The 25,590-nt window shown below is 48.2% G+C and overlaps 1 protein-coding gene across 2 annotated transcripts in view; it reads right to left on the bottom strand.

Annotated features, from left to right (window-relative positions):
- The window catches only part of SAMD4A (sterile alpha motif domain containing 4A), a gene marked incomplete at its 3' end in the record, with an annotated part of 98,315 nt that overhangs the window by 16,275 nt on the left and 56,450 nt on the right, over positions 1 to 25,590 (bottom strand). For both annotated transcript variants that reach the window (XM_080619165.1, XM_080619166.1), the window contains exons 2-3: positions 19,986 to 20,504; positions 3,746 to 4,009 (exon numbers count right to left, since the gene is read on the bottom strand). In XM_080619165.1, the coding sequence (XP_080475291.1) occupies positions 3,746 to 4,009; positions 19,986 to 20,504 (783 nt within the window). The remainder of the gene's footprint in view (positions 1 to 3,745; positions 4,010 to 19,985; positions 20,505 to 25,590) is intronic.

Genomic DNA, 25,590 nt, shown 5'->3' with positions numbered 1-25,590 from the left:
TGCTAGAAGTCTCTTGCTGCCCACTGCCTGGGCTGACCCCAAACCCCACTCGCGTCTAAGCAGAGGATGCAAACAGCCCCAGAATGCTGTGTTTTGCTCACGCCTGCCATACTTTGATACACAACAGGATTTGCATTTCAATGAAATCCCTCAAATGATGCACAGGAGATTAACCCCACACCAACCATGGGGTCAAAGCAGCAACTGAGCATGGATGGGCTGAACTTCCACTGTTTTCCAAATGTCCTGACATGCAACTGTCCTAAAACCTACTACTGGCAGCCTCTTAAACCAGTTTGCTGTTTAAAAAACCATAAAAGCTGTTAGCAGAAAGCCCACTGTTTCCAGTGCAGGACTGGCAGGCTCAAATCCCAACTTCATTTTAACACAAAACCACACCATTTTAATGATGACATATTAAAAGCCTTCCTGATCCCTTGTTCCCAGTGGCAAAGCCCATGGGGACACTTTCAGAAGAGAGATACAACTTCATATAGATATAAACCCTGCAGGAAGCCCATCTCCAACCTTTACAGAGGGTCCAGCCGCTGCAGAGGGTCAGAGTGCAGAAGCAGCTCTTCTTTCTCTTTCCATCAGCCTCCCTGGACAACCTCCTAAATCTGGGGGAGCTAAGACAGCCCCAGAGCCCCCCTGCCAGTGGGAATGGCAATCCCAGTAGCAGGCTGATGAGAAGGGGCCAATACAGCACACAGAAGGATGGTGGTGGGGCTTTCCCCCTTCCCATTGGGAAAAGGCCATCAAGAAGTACAAGGTCTTCTAAGGCAGTTTCATGGTCCTCGGAAAGTCAAACTTCCTAACGTTTCCCATGGAGCAGCAAGCCACTCGCCTGTGGAGATACTCTTTAACCACTGATTAGTGGGAGCTAACTGCAAAGTCATGGCATGGCTGTCAGAAATGCTGTGTCTGATGCGAGCAGCAAAGCGAGGACTTCCATGCTGCTCAAACACATTGTTTCCTATGAGTATTAAACACTGGAGTTTGGTTGCCACATGTGTATCTGGGTGCTGGCATGGAAATTTAGGAAGAAAAAATTCACACCACCATATACGTATACACAGGCCAATATATACATAGGACATCTTCAGAAGTGCCCTTATGGCACACTGTGTTAAGCCATAGACATACTCACAGGAGAAACCTTCAGCTTTACCCAAACGTTCCTCCTAGTGCTCCCTGACCTATGCAGTGGAAAGAGAGACAGGCTCCACAGGGGACAAAGTGTCCATGTCTGCCCCTGGAAAAGCCAGGGGCCAGGAAAAAGTCAAATGGCACTTCTCCTTCAGCCTGAAGATAAATGGAAAGGAGAGAAAATAGGTGACATTAGGGCATGAATACAGATGGAAAGGAGAGGAACAGGTAACATTAGCGGAGATGAACTGCTAAGCCACACTGGATGGGGGTCTGTTGTGGGTCTGGTTTCCCCACTATCCTCCTGGATGTGTTAAAGAAGGAAGCTGACCAGAGACACGGGTGACACTAAGCCACAAGAGCCTGCAGGCACAGGGGGAGACGTGGCTGCAATTCAGAGAAGGGACTTGGCAAACTGAGCAACCGGTCTGGATGAAATAAGATGCAACCCAATAAAAATGCACAGTTGTGCGTTTCTGTAGGAACAAGGAACAGCACGAACTGAGGGCAGGGAACGGGCAGTACTTTTTTTTGCAGGAAAGCTGTGGGGATACAATGGGTCATATGCAGCCCATGGCGGTATGTTATTTGAGGACGATGAGCTATATAGCCACAGGAACGCTGTCCATATGGCAAGCAAGTCTCTGCTCCGCTCTCAAGTCCAGTTTTGGGCAGCACAGCTCCAACAAAATATGGACTTCCTGGGAAAAAAACCATCAGAGAGAAGCAAGAACAACCCAAAGTTTATAAAACTCCATCTGGGAAGAAACTGGATTCGTTCAGTCTGAATAAAATGCAGTGGAGGGGGGAAGACACAACAGTCATAGACATGAGAGGCTGCAGATGTTCCAAGACAGTGGAACAAAAGCACTGGCTAAGTAACAGGGGAAACAGGTTTAGATGTTTGCAAACCTTCCTCCAGTGGAGGATGATGCCTGAGAAGGGATGGCCCGAGGAAGGGCAGTGTCTCCCCCAGGAGTATTCCATGCAGCAGCAATGGGCTGCCTTAATAAGTGGAGTATATTTAATTGGTTATTGCTCGTGGACAACCTGGGCAATACCACCTTTGGGTTTTGCAGATTTGGCTGTACAGATTGATTGTGTTGCACTAGAAAGTTTCTATCCACACAGGTCCTGGAGCTGCAGCTGTGGATCACAGGGAGCCAAGCTCCCCACGGACTCCTCCTCAGCTCCATCAACAGAAACCTGAAGAAATGAAGGGTTAAACAGATCCCTCTGCACCACCTGCTCCCAAAAAGGGTCTCCCTGGCCTCACAGACTGCAGGATCTGGGCCCAGGCATGGGGAACTTCATACTGGTTACAGCTTAGTCTTCAACATGCTCATGGTGACCCCTCTGAGCCTGCCTGTCTACCTGCTGCTCCAGCCAAAAGGTCATGCCAGCAGTGAGAGCCACAGGTAAGCAAAGACCCACAGGTAAGCAAAGAGCCTGCAACGCAGCTCGAGATGAAACACTCCCTGGCTGTGCTACCTGATCAGAGGTTTGTTAGCGAGCAGAGATGCTGAGAAGCAAAGCCTGGCTCTGCAAGGATGTCATCATGCTCAGAAAACTCTCCTGTCACACCTACAGCCCACTGCCCCCACCCCAGAGCAACGCTATGGGGCAAATTCTGGCTAGCCCGAAGCATCTATCTCACAAGGGAACCATGAGGGCTTTTTCATGCATTCATTTCACACACATCAATCATAAGTGCCAAGTCAAATGCAGTTCCACATTACAGAGATTTATACGTATCTAGATTTGTCTGTAATTAGAACAAAATCAGACCTTGTGACTATTAAAAAGTATGACTATTTCCTTATTCTGATGCATCACTGGTCTTTACACAATTGAGTTGCTTTGCATCAATGAAAACTGCAATTGTTTAAATCAGCCTGTGATAGCTGGGGGTTCATTTTCAGTCATTTTGTCTGTTCACAGGAATACAGAGTTTGCATTTGATCAGTTTTTATCTATTTATTCCTCTACAGCCTGAAGTTTGCTTTTCATCTTTGACTGCAGCAACGGTTTCATTTCTGACTTGTTTACCAACAGGATCACATGTGTTTATTGGCAAGAGTCTCTCTGAAATGCAGGTGTACGGGAAAAACAACAGAAATACATAGGATAAGTACACTGCAAGCAAGTATCCTAAGCCAAAACTTCCCCAAATACTTGGTGGGTACCAAACACTGCAATGGTAAATCACACGTGGCTTGCTAAACTTACACTAAGCTATTTTTCACCGTGAAGGAAAGTGAAAAGAGCACCACTCACAGCCAAAAGCCAGAGGCTATGGAAAAAAATCCAGCTTTTTTGAAAGCTGGCAGCTTGCAGGATTTTGGGGCAAAACCAGCTCACCGGCACCCAACTGTAAGACGTCAGCTCAGAACCAGCCGCTGCTTATAAGAAAACCTAATTTATACCCCTAAGCCTAAATTCCTAAGCTGGGAAGAAACACTGAAAGGCCCCGTCTGGTTACAAGCACTCTCGCCCAAAACCGCCAACCGAGCCCCGTGCTGCCGGGAAAACAGCTTTTCCCCTCCTGCCTCTGGGTGGTGGCGCGGCGGGGGGAGGCATCTGGTTTTTCACTCACCTTTCATCCCACTCCCTTCCTCCTGGAATGTGTTACGAGCGGAAGGCTGATCTTCTAAATGTTCACTCCCACCACTTCCCGAAGAGGCTACACTGCTTTGTGGAGACAGGGGGGCATGATCAGAAGGGATGCACTGGGGTCCTCTAGCTCGTAAGTCCTCATGAGACATCCATCCATGTCCTAGAGGTTGGTTTGGCACATTCATGGGTGGGGTAAGGGACACAGAGCGTTTCAAAGGGCTGTGGTGTGTCTGGCCTGAGAGAACTGAAAAATAAAAAAAAAATAAAAAAATATATAAAAATCAAAGAGGTTATTCCCCCCTCGCGGCCCGGGATGCAACAGAGTCCCCCAGAAAAATCCCTGACATCATAAAACACGTGCTGGTTGGCCACGGTGCCTCGATGATGGCTTCGCAGTGCCCGCGGCTACCTGAGCCCTATCCTGAGCTCTCTGCTTTGCCTCCTGGGAAGCAAAGGGGATGGGAGTACCTGGAAGGAGGTGGGGTTACATGAGCTATGTCGGGCTGCTTAAGGAAAGGTGTTGCGTGGGTTGCATCTCTAGGAAAAAATGAAAAATCAAACAGCTCTGGAGGTTTTCGCCATGTGGAGTCATGGACCGACAGCAAACCCGAGCTTGGGACTGTGCTGGCTGCTTGGCTGCTGCCGCTCGCCAACCCTGGAGCCCAGGTGGGTGTCCCCCTTGCAGGGAAGGCACTGCTGCTATTGCAGGCGCAATGTGAATTTGCAAGTGACTACACTGAGGTCATGAAACTCACCCTGCTAAAATCATCCGGACCTGTATCCTGCTGGGATAAGCATAAAAATCCCAAGGGTGGGAATGTCCTCACACAGACCCAGGGGACACTTCTCTGTCTCTCCTTTGGGACAGGACTTGGCTTATGCCCGAAGCATGAGCATTTACACATCTGCCTAACATCACTGTGGAGGTACTTATCATCCATAGAAATGTCTAAGCCTTGCTGAATCCTACTAAGATCTTGCACTTAGCTGAGGTATCATCAGCAATGAGACCATCCCAGCTGAGCCACCCATCAGGTGTGCTTCCCACCACAGGCCTTGCAACCGTCCACAAAAGCAAACACCTAAGGCAATGGTGAAAATACATCCATGACAAAGAGGTCTTCACCTCTCTGAAGGTGAAACCCCCCCAAGAATAAATAATCTTTGGAAAGCTTTGGATTTGTTTTTCCTTCCCAGTTGTATGAGGGTTTGTATTTCCTGGCTGAAATTTTGATACTATCAAGTTTAATTTGTTTTAACAAATAACTTTTACACTGCTAGGAAGAAAGTGATGCACCAACTCCTGTGATTTGGAGTAACTTCTTGAAAAAGGCTTTACAATGAGTAGGTATTTACTTGCCTTTCAGTGAAGTACAGAAATATGTCCTCGGCATGCTAAAGTATTAAACACCCCAAATCAGATTTTCTGACACTTTGCTAGAAGTGTTGCAACTTAAATAGATTTTTGAATACAATTGTTAACGAATAGTCTCTGTTTTTCACTGCTCTTCTTCCATACTGTCTCGTTCAGTTTTAGTTATCTCCTTAAAGATTTAGGTATCCTTTTTTCAGGCCCCTTGGTTAGTAGGGATAATCGTAGAATCATAGAATAGTTAGGGCTGGAAAGGACCTTAAGATCATCTAGTTCCAACCCCCCTACCATGGGCAGGGACACCTCACACTAAACCATGCCACCCAAGGCTCTGTCCAACCTGGCCTTGAATATTTAGAAAAAAAGAGGAATATGAACAAACTATTTTTGTTTCTGTTATGAAAAATATATTAAAAGATTTGCCTGTTAGCTAACAAAATTCAAATTCCATCATCCACAAAGTCACTAAACTGCTGGTTAAACCATAAATGCAGTTAATGTATTTTAATACATGGATTTAGGATGTAAACCACTTGTTTAATGTTTTATTGCAGGTACTTTTAATGAAATCAGTTAAACTTCATGGGGGCTGTTTCCTGGTAACTGAAACCAAAAAGATATTTGGATTAATCATCACTCAGCCGAGCAGTGTCTCACTGCCTGTTAAGATAACCAGGACAAGTTCTGGATCTAGTGCTAGGGGAAGGTCCTTTCTGGTTTGCATCAAACCCAAGCCAACATTGCTGTTTTTAATGTGCCCCTGAGTACAGATGTGGGGTTCACATTGTGATGGCTAACGAAACTGCTGCACTGCTAAACAAGGACTCATTTCTATAGACAAGCACAAACTCTGCAGAAAGACACTGATTTCTCAAAATTAGAGCTTTTAAGCTTCATTGCAGGGTAGATGAAATGAAAAGCAGATTTTCTGCTCTAGGGAAATCTGAGGGCAGAGGAATTAAAATGACGTTTCAGTCCACATGAAACTGAAGCAAAAACTTTTCTATTTTTCTTCCAAATCACATTTCTTAACTCTGTACAAAACCTGAGGAAATTCATTGTCCTCATTGCTTTTCCTCCTAAAGCACCACAGCACTAACCCCCTTTTCTGCATTGGCAGGAATTCATCCGAACCACACGTGGCTCCTCCACATGTTATTTCCTAATATAAACGAGCCTTAGTGGAAACCCCCCAGCCAGGTGTACTGTGCTCTGTGCTGTAAAAATTAAGTGGGGTTTAATTCCCAGCTAAAGCCTGGGGGAAAACCTGCCATCAAAGCCACCTCCGCTGACCAGAAGCACAATGAAAAGGAGCAAGTACAGGGTTTATAACAGGAGGGAGAGAAAAACCCAGAGCTTGTTTGCACTTATTAAGCAGCCAGTGCCACACGCAGCTGATGGATGAGGCCAAAACCCTGTGGATTCCTGCAATGTGTAATTGTTCCTAGTTCTGAAAGAGTTTTCTTCTACCAGCACATAACACTAACATCATGCTATACAGGGAAGCAGGGGAACGGCTTATGGTGAAGAATTTCCTCCCGTCCCATTAAATAACTATAGAAGCATCTGCCAAAAGTCTCCTGGCAGAAAAGGATGTCAGTGAGGACCTGGGATTGTTTTCGGAGCAGTGTTATGTTTCCTAAAGTTGTGATGCATCCTGATGGGGAAATAGATGGATTTCAGGTGGTCTTGGCCAAGGTATTTCAGCAATTGGCTTTGCAATTGTGCCCCCAAAAGAGCACCGATATGGGGCTCTGTAGATGTCATAACACCCACCTGGAAGAAAAAAACGTATTTAGCATTTAAAAAAAAAAGGAAACAAAAAGAAAGATAAATCAGTTGAAATGCAGCCCCATGGCTGAGCACCAGAGCAGCACTGTCCAGAGCCCGATATGTGCTTGCTGTCCCCAGCTGTGGTTGCACAGCTAAGTGGACAGAAGCCACCCTGAATTTGTTGGGAAAAACTCTGGTTTAGGAAGTACTTTTGCCCTTTGAATGAATGAGAGATGCAGGGGAGTGTATCCAGCGTGCTTTTTGGATGGTCCACGGTGAACCAAGGGCTGCCAACAGCTGAGCTGTGTGATGTGTCACTTAAGTGGTGTTGCCTATTTTCGTAGAAAAGGGCTAATTTCAAGAAGGTTTTTGTTCGCTGAAGATCATGTGGAACAGCATCAGACATTTGTGTTGTGGTTTCTCAGGGTTTCAGGCCAATTTTTCAGCCTGAGAAGGGAAAAGCCACCTGTTGCTATAATTAAGAGCTGAGGAATTGGGCTCTGTAGGCTGACCTTCCTTCACATGGCATGCGATGGCTGGCGAGGTGCTCACCTTTCCTCTGCCCCAATGCACCCTTCATTAAATCTGGCTTAAAGTGCAGCAAAAGTCCTTCACAAGACACATGTAGGGCTGGCGTGAGCACTTTCAGCAAGAGCCAGATGCACTGATGGATACAGAGGAGTGTTCAGATCGTTTCTGGACCTGGCGTGCCCTCCACCACTACATGGTCCCCACCAGGTCCCTGAGACCCAGAGGACCTTTACAACCACCTCACAACCCTTTATACCAGCACACAGTCCATACAGCAGATTTCAATTCAGAATAACATCCTTCCCATGGCTGGAGAAAGGAAAAATCACTGGAAGGTGCATGCTGAACTCTTTTGGATATGGGTTTTTTAAGTCTAAAAACAGCACTTCTGCAGATCTGGTTATGGTGCATCATAAGGCATGTACAGTTTATTTTCTGGTCTGTAGATACCTGCATTAGCAGCTTGACCTCAACTTGCTATAGGAAGTGGGGATGTTTTTAATCTGCCAAAGCCACATGGTCTCTTGCACAGCCCGGAGGCACCCCCATGGTGGGGAAATACTGAGCAATACTCCTGCAATCCCTCTCGCAAAGCAAGCATCAAGTTCATCTCAGTCCTCTCCTCCACCTCCTCCTTGCTACCCTGATCACGAAGCATCCTCTCCTCCAGGAAGACTTCCCCGCGCTGGCAGACCAACACTCATGGCTTTTCCAAAGTTTCTGTGCTGAGGACCCTTGGAAACAGCTGCCGGAGGGTCACGCTGCCCGGCTGGCACCCAGCCTCCTTCCTGAGCACCTCATTCACCCGCTCCCCATGCCGCTGCAGGCAGCTCCAGCATGGCCAAAGCAGAACCTGATGGAACATTTTTCAGCTCAACATCCCCTAAACCCTTGGAGCCTTTTCTTCTGCCTTTTCTTTTTCCCCTTCCCTGGGTTTTGTGGCTGTGACTTTAACTGCGCTGTTTGTATGATGCCGGATAAACCATGTCCTTGCTTCTAAATCAGGGGCTGATACAAGCCACGGGGGGTGAAACGAAGGGTCCTAAATGCAAGCAGCCACTGGGTAGCTACGTGCATTAGGGAAAAAGAAATGTATAAGCAGAATGCTGCCTGGAGCAGACATTAGGAAGAAGCACAGGCTGCAGAAAAGCCTGTCAAGCAAACTTTTTTTAAGACATGACGTTTATAAACACAGTTTCCTGTTCAAGAAACTGGAAAGGGAAACAATAACTCAGTTGTTGCTGCCTTCTCCAAGCAGTGCATGTGAGGCCCCATCCAGGCACAGCCAGGGAAGGGGATGTCTCCGCTGACCGTCACAGAGGGTTTCACAAGCCCTTGCACAGCGCAAGCATGTGTGGATCCAATGTTTGGCCCTGGCAGGAACTGCTGTTATTGTTATTTACTCATTTGCGTGCAGCAGGAGTGGGGCTGCATCTAAAGACACGCAAACACAGCTCTTGGTGGCTTCAGCAATCCAACGGGATACATTTCTGGAAAGAAGCCCAGCTTGTCTCACCAAGGAGCAGGAGCTAGGGAGCTGCCTTCTAGGTCCTTGTGTTGGGCTTCTCACCAGGCTGGAGCAAGACAGACCAGGTGTGAATCCCAACTGTGATTTAACTTGTAGACAACAGGATGCACAACATGGCGGCTGGGGGAGGTGGGAATCGGTGGAGGGGGTGTGGAGGATGAGAGGCACATTGCAAGAAGGTGCTGCCCTGAACCACGCTGCTCTCAGGGTAAACGCAGCGCCCTGATCTCCAAGCCAATAAATGTGGTTTCTCTCATACATTTATACACAAACCACAGAACAAACAGTGTTCGTCCCTGGGGAATCCCGGTCAGTCAGTAACAACATTGCTGCGCTGAACCCAGTCTCTGTCATTACCCCAGAATTCACTGATTTCTTTTTCCTATGGGCTCCTAGAGGGAATTCCTCCTCTGCTCACAGATCAGGCCAGATAAACAGTGCTGGGGTGCAGAAACTCTCCTTCCTATGGTCCTTTTCCAACCAGAAGAGATGTCCAAGAGCATCTGCTCTGCTCAAGCAGTAGCCCATGCTCCCCAATGCCTCCATCAGCTGCTAGTAGGATCCCTGGTCTGAGGAGCATGTGGCTGGTGAGACCATCAATAGCATCAGTTCCTACCACAGGTTACACTTCAGATGGAGAAACCCCTCTATCGGTTATAATAATTTCAGGAGGGGAAGCTGGAATATGTACATCCTTTATGTAGCAATATGCAACCTGTGGGAAACTGGAGTAAGAAAAGGGTCTTAAGCCAGTCGAGTGGAAGAGGTGAATGCAAAAATGTCTGTAAATGCCCCAAGAAATTGGGATGAAATAATCCCTAAAGAATCATTACAAATCTGAGGAGTGAGTAAAGGGAGACAGTGTGCCTTTAGCAGTGGCAAAATACAGGAGGACAACATGCATCTTAAATGATGTACATCCCACAGTCATCACCCCACCATCATCAGGGAAATTTCACGCAGAAGGAAACAGGGCTTTGCTACAGCCCCATAGCCTTTCCTGTTCTCACCAATTATTTGGGATTTTCTCCTCCCTTGTCTCTTTTTACCCACTTTCTCTCATTCAAAATTGCCATTTAGTCCTTCCCTCTTGTAGACACACAGCCTGGATTTTGCAAGACAAATTCCTCTGCATTTCAGCCTTACCATCTCCTGGCCTCCAGCTCTTGGGGACTTGCACACCCCATCCTGAGCACCCTACGTCTGGGCTGATGATGCCTTATTCCTTCCCCTCTATCTTCTTCTTCTAAGAGCATAAAATCTTACCAGCTCCAGGACAGGAGAGGCACCTTGTGGGTCTCTGAAGCCACTGAGGGGCAAATGCAGAATCCAGTTCCCCACATGAGAAGATACAAAAGATACTGCCTAGCAGGGACACATTGGGACTTCCAGTATTGCCCCAAATACTGAGCTCTGCAATGCTTCCCAACAGTCCCCAGCAGCAACAGGCCAGCCGCGGCTGCTGTCATAAAACATGTATTAATTCTCTCCCATTATTGCTCCAAATTAACTCAGCTCAGCTTTCCACCTCCGCTACATACCGACAGCATATGCAACCTAAAAATCTGCCCTCATCATCCTCCGAAACATTCCCGACTGCTCAGATATTGCCTTGCATTCGAGTTATGGCACAGATCTCTGCGCCAGCTATCATGAGACTGTATTGCTCAGCAAACGGGGGGGGGGACTATGGTTACAAGAAAACATCAAATGCAGAGGAACCAGCCTCACATAAAATTGCATAACAAATGGGAACAGCAAACTGGAGGGGAAAATAAAATAATAATACAAAAACTATCTTCAGGCTGCCAAAACTGAGCCATTGATTACACCGCGCTTGATCCATTTGCATGCAGAGAACTTTGCTTTGGAGCCGAGATGGAAACAGAGTCTTAATATAGCTGGAGAGAAAATATCCTTCTTGCACTCTCCTAACTGCACTTTGATAGGAAGCAGCTACAGAGCAGATGGTGCCTATATATAATCACCAGACCTATTATCCCAGCCTCTTTTAGTAATTTGAAGGATGTGATAACCACAAGGAGAGCAGCAAATATTCCCCCTCCCTCCCTCCTTTCCTTCTGCTAAGAAAAATATATGATAAAAAAAAGAAAAAAAAAGGGAAGAGGAGGAAGCTGTAATTATGGTAACAACTAAGAGAATTCCCAAATGAAGTAAATAACTATTTTGTGCACTGCTCCTTTAAACCAGAAGTCAGAAGTTAATTAAATAGCAGCATGTTACTGAGTCAGGAGAACACAGCAAGTCCCCGTGCCGTTGAGAAGGAAACTGGAGTTGCTTCAGATGAATCCAAGCCCTAGCACTCCCTTCCCTCCTTGGTGCCCTCCTGCCATTTTTCTGCAGCTGCTGTTTGATGGCTGGTGGAAAGACAGCTCATCTGTCTTCATTTCTTTACTTGCCATAGCCCAGAGTTGCATGGTTTCAAAGGATGAGCAATAGGAATGCAATTCTCTTGGGGGTTTCTAACCCCACAAGGATGCTCAGGAAAATATCACAAATCTGATTTTCCTGAGGCTGCGAGGGAAGGCTGGGGAAAGGTGGTGTTGGGAAGCTGATGTGGAGGAGCAAAAAGGGTTTTAGGGGGGATTGCATGCCCTTGCCAGCATGGACCCTTCCTCCCCTTCTGCAGCTGCCTGATGGGGAAAAGTGCCGTCTGGCAACCAGGAGCCCAGGGATGAGTTGATGAGAGCAATCCCTAGCTCCAGGCAGCTAGAGGTATTACTCAGCAGACACTTTATGGACACAAGTTAATAGTGGAGGGGCTGAGAAGCACCTCTGGGTACCTGGCTTCTAGATGGAGCCCCTGGCTCCATGCTCACAGTGGCTCTGGCTGTGATGCAAACTGCAGATGGGGACTCAGAGGACAATGGGAAAGGCAAAGCTTCTTTTGGGAGAGCAAAAAGCTCCTATGCAATGAGTAACCACAGCTTACTGTCACCTGTGCCAGTATCAGACAGGCACCAAGGCAGCTGGTAAAAAACACCAGGGTCTAGGAGGGTGCATCCATCAACAAAACCTCCCAGTCAACCGACACGGGAGACTGCTGAAGGGTCTGAGAGAATTACTGGGGATGTCTGATTTTCCTCTGCAGCCCAGAGAACATCAATCAGCTGCGCTGGTGGCTTCTGCCCTGCTTCCAGGTCATAAGCATGATTCATGGGTGACAGGAATCCCAAGGACTATAGGAGAATGCACAAAACCACTGTGGCTGCTTCTTAACACCCCTCACAAAGATACCCAGGGTGCTGTAAGGAAAGTGGAGGCCATTTTGGAGCTGCAAGCTTCAAGCTCCCCCCATCCCGACTTGCAGGTCAAGGATGGTGTCCTACCCCCCACTGCCAATGGACATGCAATGCACTAACGGCCGTGCAAACCCAGGGCACGCTGTCCCTGCCCTGAGTGCTTATGGTCAGTGGGATTTCACAAGTTGAAGGTATGAGAGCATCCCTGGGTGCTGCTGCAATAGAGGTTCCCGAATTATGTGGCCTCAATCCAGCCAGGAAGCTGTGGAGCCATTGGTCTCTGAGTAGGGCACATGAATTTAGGAGCATCTCCTTCCTGGAAGGAGATGTGTAAGGAGATGCAGAGATCAAACCTTGCATATACCAGGTTTAGAGGAAGCAATGGTGCGACCCCAGAGGATTCATGTGCAGCATGCCCTCCTAGAGGAGAGCCATGTGCCACCCGTTGGTACCCAGTGGTCTCCCTCCTCTTCACTGGCCATGCAGACAAACATTCCCCTCTACCGTCACTGCGTCTCTAACATTAACAATGCCAGAGCTGTGGCAGACCAGATTACACAGATTATCTCAAGCGCCCAGTAGCATCATTTGGTGTTCCAAGGGCTGGTTTAGGGGCACCCATGTCAGTCCGTACCTACCAGCAGGCAAAAGCAACTGATGACATCCATGCATGCCACCCATGGTATCACCTGGTGCAAGTCACTGAGCTGAGCCTCAAGGTTCCCTCCCCTCTTTCCCTCTGGGACAGCAGCAGGATCCCTTCACCTTTTGGTGACATTTTTGCCTCTGAGCATCATGGCTGACAAAGGACCACAAGATCCAGCCTGCTGCTCATGTGAAAAGCCACCCACTGCAGCACACCCATGGGAAATGCATTTGCTTTTCTGCCTACTCGTTCTGCTTGGCAGCAGGTATCCATCACTCGCTCAGCACCCTGCCTACAGCAGGATTGGCTCACAGCCCAAAAGCGCTGCCTTCTGTAGGCTGTACATATGCCCCCCGTCGTCACTCACTCCCACATGAGAGCAGAGTGGGCATGGCACAGAGGACCCCATCTCTGTCTCTGTGCTGTCTGATGCCTGGGGTAACATCAGCTCTGCTTTGCTAACCTCAATCCCCCAGAGTCATCCGCATCCCCTCTGCCCTGCTTGGGAGCCAGGTTTGGGCAGTGTGGGAGCTGGGATGGTGGTGGGATGAGCACATGTAGCTGGCCCATCAACTAAAACCATCCTGGCCAGCAGATGAACTCAGAGAGAGTGGGAACAGCTTGCTCTGTTTTGACTTTGGACACCTCCCTTCTACCCAGAGGGCAAGGGCCATGGAAAATGGAGCACCTCAACAGCAGGAAGGGCCATTGGCTATAAAACACAGCTCTGCAGTGACCACTCCAGAGCAGCAGCAGATTTTCCCCAGCAATGCTGACACCACCAAACTAATGTTTGATGGCTTCCAGGCTGAGGACAGGTGATCATTCATCTCCCTGCCTGCAGAGCTGTGGGCCGTATCTCCCAGGGACCAAGTGCTTTGAATTTATAGAGGGGATGGGAAATCTGTATCTGCTGCTCAGAGCTGGAATAGAAGATTATGGTTGGACTCAACGATCTTAATGGTCTTTTCCAACCTAAGCAATTCTACGGTTCTGTATTGTCCTCACTCTCAGTCCCTTTTGCTGTTGTATTTGTGTATATTCTCCATGGATTTGAGAAAACCACTGCACTAACACATCATGTTTGTACAACGACTCTGATTTTGTTTTAAAGCTACAGAATTAGCAAGATACTGTAGCAACGGGACCCTGGCAAAGTGGGTGACTCCTAGAAATGTTCTCCAATGCACAACACTAGAGGGCATGAGTAAGACAACAAATGCCCCCATCTACCACTGCTGAAAAGCTCAAGTGCAATGAAGGCCAACGGGCTTTTCTCAGTCCGTAAGTAAAAGAGAAAAAAAGCAAACATTAGAGGTGTCCCCATCTGGCAGGATGAGTGCAGGGTGCCAACTCTCAGTCCACAGCATGGTAAACTGAGGAGCAAGTTTCTGAAGGCAATTTCTGAGTACAAAGCTAATTCCCTGCCCCAGCAAGAACAGTACATTTGTTTGCTTCACTGTTGTAACCTTATTTAGCCTTTTGTACACTGTGTAAGTCAAACATGGGCTGAGGCCACACAATCCCCTTCAGGTATCATTGCAAATCTACACAGAGGAGAGCACAGTACCTGCAAGCTGCCCATCAACCCAACACAAACCAGGGTGGTCCTGAGGGTTAAAATATGTAAGTACCCGTTATCAAGCTCAGTTTGGATATGATGACAGGGTTGTCTCTGGTGGTAGGCAGTAAGCTGTTGCACAACAGTGTAGGGGAGGAAGAGTCAGGAAACTCACACTGCATTCATGACAAGTGATGTCATTTCTTGGTGTCATTTCTTCCCCCGCAATTCACCCATGACCTGGGGAAGAGCTTCACCACCTTGTTCATCTACTCTCTCACTAGGGAGTCCATAACTGGGGCAAATGCAGGCAAAATCCAGCAAGCCACATCATGCACACACATGCCAACATACAGTTTTAATGCCTGCAGACCTGCCTGTAGGGCAGTAGCTGGGATTGAGTCTCTTCTGAGGCAGGGGAACACTTCCCAGGATGGCAGGGTCTCCATAAGCTGACTCTGGGCTTGCCCCACAGCCAGCAGCCTTTGGTGGGATCTACACACAAGAGTCCCTCCTTCTGCAGGGTGCCCTGCTGCCACCAGTATCTCAACATTTCTTGTGCTATGGAAAGTTTGATCACCAGTACAACTTGCTACTGCCACCGGAGCATGACTGAAACAAGCATTTCGTGAGAGCTGGCAGGTGCCTGGGCTGGTGTGCACGGAAGGAAGTACGCTGATTTATCCCTTCTCTTCAGCTCTAGGACAGGATGAGAGATTTGTCTTTTTCAGGACAAGGAGATTATATAGGTGAGTATTTCTCCTGCATTGCACTGCTCACTCTGCTCTTTCCCCATAGACAAACACTCCCAGTCGTCAGCAAAATTACCATGGGAAGGGTGTAGCAGGCTTGATCACCCAGCTTCTTTCTCATTTGTGCAGAAGCAGAAGGTTGCTGCAGACTGGCAAACATCTTTGCTGGTCTAAGGACCTCACTGTTCACTCACAGGGGAACTCAGGCAGCACAGCAACACTGAGATACCAAAGACTTTGCAACATCTCTCCTGTGTGAACACAGTTCCAATGCCTGGGACTTCTCTGCAGGACATTCCATAGCAAGGTCTCTGACTGTATCTGTCCATCACTGACCTGTGATGCACCTCATGTCCCCTGGTACCATGAACACCACATCTCCAGACACTGGTGCCACTCCAAGCGACTAGGGCTCACACACCAGGGACACACTGGGTGCCCACCCAAACAGGACTGCAAGGCACTACTGGCCATGCACTCAGATACCACCATTACCAGTCCAGGGACCTCCTCCTCTTTTTGGAAGGACACACAGGAGACAGACTCCTAGACACACAAAGCTCCAATAAAACCAAGCACTGCCTGCCTTCTCCAGGGATGTCCCCCACTGGGGAACCAAACACGCCATTGCTTTATGGCAACACTACAGCCCATATAGTGTCTGGGCAGAGCTTCTGTCCCCCAAGCAGGGTGACAACTGGAGGCACTCACCCTGGCTAAAGTGCTGCCTGTGCTTGGCACTGAGCTGCCTCTTCTGGACATCTAATGGAGTAAGTAGGTCCTCACTCCTCTGCCAGAAAGAGCCTACAACTTCTGGCTCTTAATTCAAATGTTTGGAACAAGATGCTCCTCCAGTAAAATTAAGACCTCCTGCCCCTGGGCAGAGACTTGTCCCTGGGAACCTGCTCTCCATGACAAGTTTAAGTGCCCTGGCACTATACCAGAGGTGAGAGCACAGGAAAATCTCACCATATATTTGATGAAAGAAGCAATACTGTTATCCCCAGGTTATATATTGGGAGTAGAGGACCAAGACACTTGTCCAGCAGATGTATGTCAGAGCCAAGAACCAAATCCTTACCTCTTTAGCTGCAGTTCAACAGGCTCACTATGGCCAACTGGCATTGCTATCACTATCACCAAACCTTGTGCTTTTCTTTCTCTTTTCTTGCTTGCACGACCTATGGTCCAAATGAGACCAGTGTACCTGCACTCCACCTTCTCAGCACTGGACAAGTGTATTTAACAGCAGACTATCCTTCTCTGCACATATAACCTTCTGAGAGGGCAAAAAACACAGGGTTAAGCTATGCTGCACTTCCACTTGATCACCAAAGCCCAGCATTGCATGCCATCAGATGGTACTCGGGTGGAACCAATTACACAGGGGAAAGGAAGAAGCTGGAGCCCCCACACAAGAAGCTGTTGGTCTGCAGCTTTAAATGTAGCTGCTTTTCCCTGTCCTTTCAGAATCTGCAGGCCCCATGTCACTGCAAAGGCATTGTGCAACCGGGCGTTTTGCAACCGCTGCCTGACGTGGCTGCAGAGCCAGGCTCTGGGCTTCACCCTGTCCCACCACGCCTGGAGCAGCACTGGCCAGCTGCCCACCTGCACTCCCAGTCCCGCACTGAGGCTCCTTTTCTCCCAGCACACTAAAGCTTCATTTAAGGTTGTGGCTCAAGCTGAGAAAGCAGTTATGGTGATGCAATGGATGGGAGGGAGCGCACGAACTTCCATCTCTTTGGTGAGTCCATACCCTCAGATCGCTCCAGACCCAAACCCATCACTTACAGCACTGGTCCCACTCCTAGATCACCCTTACTGTGGTAAATCCTTCAGAGCACTCCCAACTTGTCCTGCAAAGGCTGGAGGACTCCAGCAACATCTCCTCAAGCCTGGCTAACACCAGCCAGCACTGCTGAGAGAGAGCTGGAGATGAACAAAGCCTGAACCTTTGTCTAGGTCGAGTCAAAGACAAGGACAGCACAAAGCAGATTACCATGTGAGCTTCAGCCACCTCTATTTAAACCCTGTGCTGTAATAGTGTTACACCTAATTATGCCACAATGCCAGAAGAAAGTACCTTGGGCAAGATCACCACGTTATTCCTCTAGGAAAGAACTTTGCCCCGTTTCAGCATGAGGAACAGGCAGCGCCTTTGTGGGGACAGGTTCAGGGAAGGCTGTGCCCTAGATTAAGCCCCTGCCCAGATAAACACCTCCAAGTAAGAGGGAGAATTAAAAAATAACAGCAAACCCTAAAGAAACAGTGACGGTTTGAGGGCTTTGCTTTGGAATAAAAGATTAATAGACGTATTGATCGACTCGGACAAAGGCTGACAGCCGTGTTTATCTTATAGCATCTGTGGACTTACTGTGCTTGTGACGAAGCAAATATTGCATTAAGGAAGCTTATGAGCTGACACATGAAGTGCAGCTGGATCATCTCTAGCTCAACCCACAGGTTGTCTGAACATGCTGCCACCAAAGTACATTAGCAGGAGTTAAAACAGCTTAACATTTAGGACTACTAGACTGTACTGAAGATGCGTTCAGATAGCTCTGCAAAGCTCCTTAGCCATAGAAATACATGTTGACCCTGCTGCAATGCTCAGGGAAAAGTTTCCCTGAATAAACTCTACAAACCTTGCATCTCACAGACAATGTGAATGAGTTGTCCTGACACCATGAAAAGCATCTACTGCTGGATGCTAGGAAGGACCAGACTGTCCAAGGGCTGCCATGCTGGGACTTACGGCAGGGGATGCTGCAGCAAAACAAGCAGCAGAGATGTGGAGAGGTGCAGTATTACAGCAAAAGACCAGAGTAAAGGGTAGGGCTGCTGCCAGACCCACAGCTGCTCCCATCCCAGCACTGTGCTGCTGAGCACACCTTATTCTGGTGTGGAGAATTTAGGAAAAACCTCAGCAGCGCAGCAGTTCAGGCACTGCTGAGTAATTTGGCTGTTGCCTGGGTTTCGGCACCTTGTGCTAATGCTTGGGGTCCCTGCTGGACAAGAAGCGGGTCTGAGAGCAAAAAGGGTGAAACAAACACAAAGGGGTTTTTGGAAAGCGTTCTTCAAGACATAACACATCTTGCGAAGCTAAAGCCACTGTCAATGATTAACCTGCTGCACCCATCAGACCTCCCTGCTTCCAGATCTCGGTGTGAGGAACCAGATCCCTACTGAACCCATGAACTTTTCCACTGCCTCCATGGTGTGCAAAGCCTCTGAACTGCCAGGCACGCAAAAATCACAAGGAAGAGCCCCCCCCAAATAATCCCTACTGAGGCTTAACAGACCAATTGCAAATACATTCACCGCTCTTCTCACCCTGCCTCCTTGTTAAGCCTTTCCCAAGCAGCTTGGTCATTCTGAAACGGCTTTCCTCTGCAGTGCAGGGACCCAGCTCTGGAGAAGCTGAACATCCCCAAGGCAGCAGGAACTGGGGCTTCACAGACAGGGGTTGCGATGGGTGTGATGTTCAGAGTCAGTGGAGAGGCTGAGACCCTTCTGCTAAATCCCTATTTGGCAAAGCAGGCAGCACTGCCTGCAAGGATGGGCACTGGAGAGGCAGAGACCAGGGTGCTATAGCAATAGACCCAGAGCAGTATTTCGTATCGCTGTTGATTTGAAACACCACCTAACAAAAGTGCTTATTACAAGAAAGGGAAAACCCCAGAAGCCTTAAGTGACCATTTTAAAGCTTTTAGCTATTTAATTGTGGCTTTCCACATGCTGATAGAGAAGCCAGCGCCCTCACCACAAGAAGCCTCACCTCCCTGAAGCACTCTCTGCAACTTTTGAATCTAGGGAGATGCCAAGCATCTTAGAGGGAGACCTTCTGAATGCCCCAAAGTGAAGGAGGACATCCAGCCTTGCAGGTGGAATAGTGACAGTAACCCAAAGCAACAAGAAGGCGGGCATGACAGCCCTCCACAGAGGGAGCGGGTGGGCAGAGGAGCTCCTGAGCGCTGCTAGAAGATGCTCTGTCCTCCTCTCCCAAGGATGGCTTGGAGGCATCAACGGCTGCTTTAAAAGACAGTTATAGCTGCACTACACCTTCACACAAACCCAGGGATCTCCAGCCACAGTGCTCTTCAGCACCGCCGAGTGCCGAGGGCTTGGGCTGGGCTCTGCACCCTCCACCTCCCACAAAAGCCTGGATTTCTTCCACAGGGGAAGAGCTACCCATCATCCCCAGGAAACACTGAGGACTGTGTGTCTAAACCCCCTGATCACCACGAGCTTCACACCTCCATGTGCTGCACATATGAGGGAACATTATTAGATGTGCCCTGAAGATGAGAGATTCCAGCCTTGCTTCCAAAAATGATGCCTGCATTTCAGGGCACTAACCCCATTTCCTCCCAGTAAATCCTCAACTCACTTTCGGACTCAAGTCCGTCAGCTCACTTTTGGACATGAAGCATCATATCCCTGCTTGCTTTAGGAACTCCTGAAACATGAATTGCAAATCTTCATGGAGCTAAATGAAATAGAAGGGGCTCCCTTCGATAACACACATTTTTTTGCTCTTACAGCTTGGCTGGTTTTCCCTCCTCTCCAGCTGCCAGGTCTTTAGAACCCCACAGGACTAGAGGGAATAAAAAAAAAGGCAGGCAGGGAATAAAAAGCAGGGGAAAGAAAAAGAAAAAGGAGTTTTCTATGGCCCAGATGAACCTAGCCCCACTGCTAACCATGTCAAAACAGGGTTTTCTACTGGGATGGGGGGACTGTGCTGTGAAGAATGGCCCTGCGTGACCATTCCCAGAGCTTCCCGCAGGTACTTACTGGTGCTTGTGCTAGTGCCAATGGTGTTGATGGTTGTGGGGACGGAGGAGGAGGAGTAGAGGGGCAGATGGCCGTTCTCGCACGCCAGGTTTTTGTCCTGCCAGCTGGAAGCGCTGACGCTTATGCCCGAGTCTCGAGAGTTTTGCCATCCATTGAGTTTGTCGTCGGAGTTTTGTCTTTGGTGATAGTAGTGCGTCTGCCCGTAGTCCACCGAATCCGACCGACCTCTGTTCTGGCTGCCGAAGCCGCCCGATGTGCGGTCCTCCAGGTGGTTGAGCCACATGGCCAGGGCACTCCTGTCCTCTAAGGAGGTGGCAGGGTGTATCAAGGCGTAGGACAGCAGCTGCCGGCTCTCCTCGATGTGTTGATTGTGTTCAATCGAGTGGGCGAGGATTTTAGGCAAGAGTTTCATGTATTCGACTTTTGCCTCAATGTTGCCGGGCTTCAGTAAAGGCAGGTGGGTTAGCAACAGGGAAATCACTTTATCCTTGGATTCCTGTTGCCATTGGTTAATGATTCCTGTTGAAGGAATAGAAAGGAAAAAAAGAAGAAGAGAACTGAGAAATCGGCAAATACAGCTAATACAAGGAACAGATAGACCCTGGCAGGGTAAATATGACACAACAAAGGGATGCCTGCATGTGTGATGCTACTGTGTGAGCATCTCTCAGGCAGGGGGATCACCACTCTCTGAAAACCAAGGTGTGTTGAACTGGACACTGAGGATTATCAGATGCTCCTGAGAATCACTAAAAAAGATTAATTATACCCATCTCTACAGCCACATAGCTTCACTGCTGTTGTCTTAACGTTAACCAAAGTCATGATTCGGCCCGAATTGTCTGTATTAACGCAGATTACACAAAATACTACACAAAAGCACTTCGTGGATAAACCTAACCTTTTAAAAGCACTGGTTGGAAAATAGAAAAGGTTCAAATGAGCTAAGACAGGTAAGAGCACAAAGGGCAAACGGAAGAGGCATCGCAGCAGGAGGGCAATAACCAAACCAGGGTGTTGGTCCATCCACCAGCCTGGTGTGATAAGCTACCTTAAAGGTATAGAGAAAAGGGCTCAGCTGAAGCAGTCACAGAGCTATTGTTCCTTTGTTAGCTCACAGCAGATAGGAGAGGTTTTAGAAGACCAGAAAAAAAGCAAACATAGGGTTTAGCTTTGCAAAACACACAAAAGAAAAAGTCAGGTCACTTAACTTGAACTCCTGGAAAACTGATGGAACAAATAATGAAACAACCTATTTGTAAGCACTTAGAAGATAACAAGATGATAAGTGACTGTCGACACAGATTTGTCAAGAACAATTTAATTTCCCTCTGCGACAGAGTAACTGGCCTGTGAATAGCTGGAGAAGCAGTCAGTGCCATATATCTTGATATTCATTAGGTGCTGCTGCACATGGCTTCCTCAGCAGCACACCAGAGAAACATGCTTAGGAAAAACTACTCTAATGTGGGCACACAACTCATCAGAAAACCATATGGAGAGAGTCATTACTGGTGATTCACTGTCAGACTGGGAGGATGTGCTGAGCAAGGAGACTTGTCCCGGCCGTGACACTACCCAGGATGTCACTGGTGATATGGATGATGCGATAAATGTGTTCAACATGCAGGTATCATGCTAGGAGAAATGAAAACACTCTAGAAAACTGGATTAGAAGTCAAACAATCTTGAGACACGGAGAAGTCAGAAAAAACAGCTGCATTAAGTCGGTGAAAACATCTGCATGCAGGTGCGAACAAATCACTGTGCAGTACCAGGAAGGGAAGAGGCTGGGGTCAGGAAGCATCACAGGCTCAGCATCAGTCAAAATGTCATGCTGTACATAAAAACTGCAGTAGCCAGCCTGTCATCTGTCTGAGAAGTGAAGACCAGCATAGGCAAGCTGCTCTTCACATCTCCTGGGGGGATTGCAGTAATAGGTTTGAATTTCAGCAAAGTTGAATGAGGTTGAACATGAACTAACTACCTTCTACAGGTAAGACTAGTGAGGCACAGGCAGAGCCTGCCTTACAGACGCTGTGAAATCTCCATCACTGGATGTTTTTCTGAACAGATAACAGAAACACCAACCAAGGATAGCTCAGGATGTACCCAAACCACCCGAATGACGCTTCCCAGCCCCAGGTCAGCCTCTCCTCCAGTGTTTACCAAACCTCCTTATGAAGTCTTCAAACTTTCTGTCCCCGTAGCAGGCTGTGCCTAAGACTGCCGCAGCTACACCATCTGGTGAAAAAAGACTTCTGTTTGCTTTAAACCTACTGCTCAAAACTTCACCAAGTGAAATGCTCTGATTTCTCATGTGATTAAAAAAAACACCCAAACTTTATGTTCTCCCTCCCCATCTGCTGTCTCCTATCCATACTGTAGATTAAACTGCTCTGAAATATTGACTATCCCTATGTTCTCCCTGTGCTAGGCTAACCAAACCCACACCAGTAAAATGAAGATCTGGATGTCCATCTGTAGGATCACCCAGGAAGTTTGCTCCTGAGAACACCCACGCTGCTGCCCAGCAGCTAACCCAACCAACCCTTCCATCTCCCCGAGACCCAGAAGAGGGCCATTACTGTAGGGCCTTTTCCCAATTAGGACTGAGCCATGCATGCTGGTTCCCTGACACAACTGCGCTGGTGAGCAACACCCACTCCCCCAGCTTTGCCTTCCCAGTTTCAAGGCATGCAACCATTTAAAGAGGAAGCCACTAGATGGCTTGCTGGAAACGCCGGCGGCTCTCGCTGGAACTTTCTGCAGTGCTATTTGCTTCTACACAGACCCATCCCTCCTGCTGAGCCGCTTCCTGATGCGGCTGACGGCGTGCCCAAGCCATCTCCTGCCACTGTGCTGAGAGGTGCAAGGGACACGGCGTGGCACAGCTTTGGTGGAGAAGCAGAAGTGAGTTCTGGTCTCTGGGTGTGCTCCTGTGCCCCGTGGGGATGCTGTGAGGTTGTTTTGGAGCTAGAAAAAAAGAGATCTGCAAAAGCAATGCTCAACCTAAGTGAAGCATATATGAGTGTAGTGGGACTCAAGGTGCACTAGAGCATCTCCGTATTTTCCATATGTAGATGTAACTGCTACAGACAAAGCTTCCTGTCGTGCCTAATATGATTTCTTTGTCCTTCTCTCCCCCACTCTCAGCCAGCTGCTCAGAGGGTTGAAAACCTGACTTATTTTCTCTTCTCCTCCTTCAGAGGGATGTCACCCATTCCCTTGCCATCCTCACACTGGGGAGATTTAGCAGCATTTGCAGGCTGGCACAGCCAAACCCCAGCCCGGCACAGTCTCTGGGGAGAGGCTGTGGGATTTTACAGCAGCTTGGATAAACTGAGAAATCAAAAGATCATTAGAAAAAGGCACGCAATGCACTCTAAAAGAAGTTGGTGCCACTTGTACATAGGAACTAGGTAGCAAAATACATGCATTAAAAGTAGAGCCTGGTGCAAACTGGGTGCAGAGATGAAGGAGGAGGACGGGGGAGGTTAGGTGGCCATGGCTGGACTCCTCTTCCTTAAACGGGGGAGAGCTGAGCATGAAGGTCAGCACTGGAGAACCACAGGATAGTGCCAGAGCAACTTCTTGGGAAACTTACCTCAGACCTCCAAGAGATCTGGGGGGTTGAAATCACAACCCCAAAAGATGGAACACTGATCCAAAAGCCTGTGTCTCACAAGGGGCAGGGTGCCCTTCCCTGCCCCAGCCTCAGCAGGAGCCGCTCTCCTTCTCAGCCAGCAGCAAGATGTGCACAATTAAACAAAAATGGAAAATAATTAGATCCGAGAGAGGTTTGGCTCTCTCTGAGATAGGGTGGAAGGTCATGTTTAATCCTATATGCCAGCACACAGAGAGATCTGGAGAAGGTGGCACGGAAGGAAGAAACCTGGAGCTGCATGTGGGCAGGGGGAGAGGGGCTGGTGACCCCCTCAAAGCCCCTCTCCACCCTATCCCGTATCACAGGATCCCCCCTTCAGCTCCCTACCTGCTGCCATGCACTCCCAGACATCTGGAGTAACTCACCCTTTTTTGCCACAACAAGCTCCCCTGGGGTTAGCTGTGGTTAGGATGTGTCCCAGTTCTGGGCTCGCATGTCCCAGGGTCCCGGCATGCTACCTGCAGTGGTTAACGGGGTCACAGACACTAATCACATTACAGACTCATTAGTTCCCCTGGGTGCTGTTTCAAGGATGCCTGATGCTTTCCATCACAAGGCTTTTGCTGCTGGAAGGGCAGGAAAGACTATTGGTATTTGCACTGACTACTGAAATCTGAGCATACAGAAAGCCCCAAAGTTAGAAACTCCATCATGCTGGTTTTAAACTCCCCAAAATCCTTGTCCTGCCTGTTGCTGCCATTGCATTGACATCTCCTTTTGGAGATGAGCTGAAATAACAACTGACCATGAGCACCCTAAGGATCCAGCTTCCATCCCAGCCCTATGACCCCTTGTAATGGGAAAGGATGGGAGCTGCCAGTGCCCCCAAAGCAGAAAATTCCCATTTTTATTAGGGGACTCTTTCTCTTGGGTAAGAGGATGAATGAAGGTGGGATGTGAAACTACCTTCTAATGTAGGATTACTTAACCAATACAATTTTGCTGCTATACAGCACAGCTGATGCATGTGCAGAGTGCCTGTGTATAAATACAGCACCAAATATAGTCGGGTCCTGCTTCCAAGACTGAAACCTGTGCTGTGCTATGAATAGGTCCAATACTATCCCTAAACATGGGGCTTTCTGGTTTGAGAAAGAGGCGATACTTGTCAATTTAATAAGTGCTTATTGGATTTCTCTGTCACAAATCTCCTTAATCACTTCTGGATCCCTGCAAACTGTTAACTGCCTGCATGTCCACTAGTGACGGATCCACCTCTAGTGCTGCACTGCATAAAAGAACTTTTTCCCTTTATCTTGAACCTGCCTCCTCCTGATAGATGACTGCGTTATTTCAACTGCCAGCAAGGCACATGGAGCTCCCAAAGCTGTTGATGATGTACTGGGAACAGTCGCAGTTTTCCAAACGCAAAGCCAGCCTGCATGGAAAAAGGCAGGGATATACACATTCGCTGTGGATGCCTGCAAAAACCAATGCAGGCAGCACACCGGTGCCTGCACTCAGAGACCTCAAAGTACCTGACTGCCTAATTTTTCCTTCTGTTTTTGATTTTTGGAAAAGACCTTTGGCCCCCACCTCGAAAACTCCAGCCCTGCTGGGAGGGACGTCTGACAGGAGCTGTCAGCACAGGCATATGAAAGCCTGTATCTCACCAGATGAGATGTCTCCAAGGAACAACGACAATATGGGATCCCCCTCAAATGCTTAAAAAGATCCTAAAAAACCAGCCAACCCCAAACAAGATAAACCTTTTCATTTTGAAAGCAGGAATTGGGTTATCCTCCTGTTGTCATGTATGACTTATCTCATTTCAGAAGTGAAGCAAATATGTTGACTGGGGTTTTGATGAAGCGGGTGAGATGAATGATGTGTAGTTTACAAACCAGACAGCAGCTTATCATGAGTAACAAGGACAACAGCTAAAGATCGGGAGTGTTTTAAAAACCGCCCAAGGATTTTCTGAGAGACAGAGTACGT

This window comes from Psittacula echo, assembly GCF_963264785.1.
Source record: "Psittacula echo genome assembly, chromosome: 5".
In the NCBI taxonomy this organism is placed as follows: Eukaryota; Metazoa; Chordata; class Aves; order Psittaciformes; family Psittacidae; genus Psittacula; species Psittacula echo.
The sequence above is the reverse complement of the archived record's forward strand: the minus strand, read 5'-3'. Positions and strand labels throughout refer to the sequence as shown.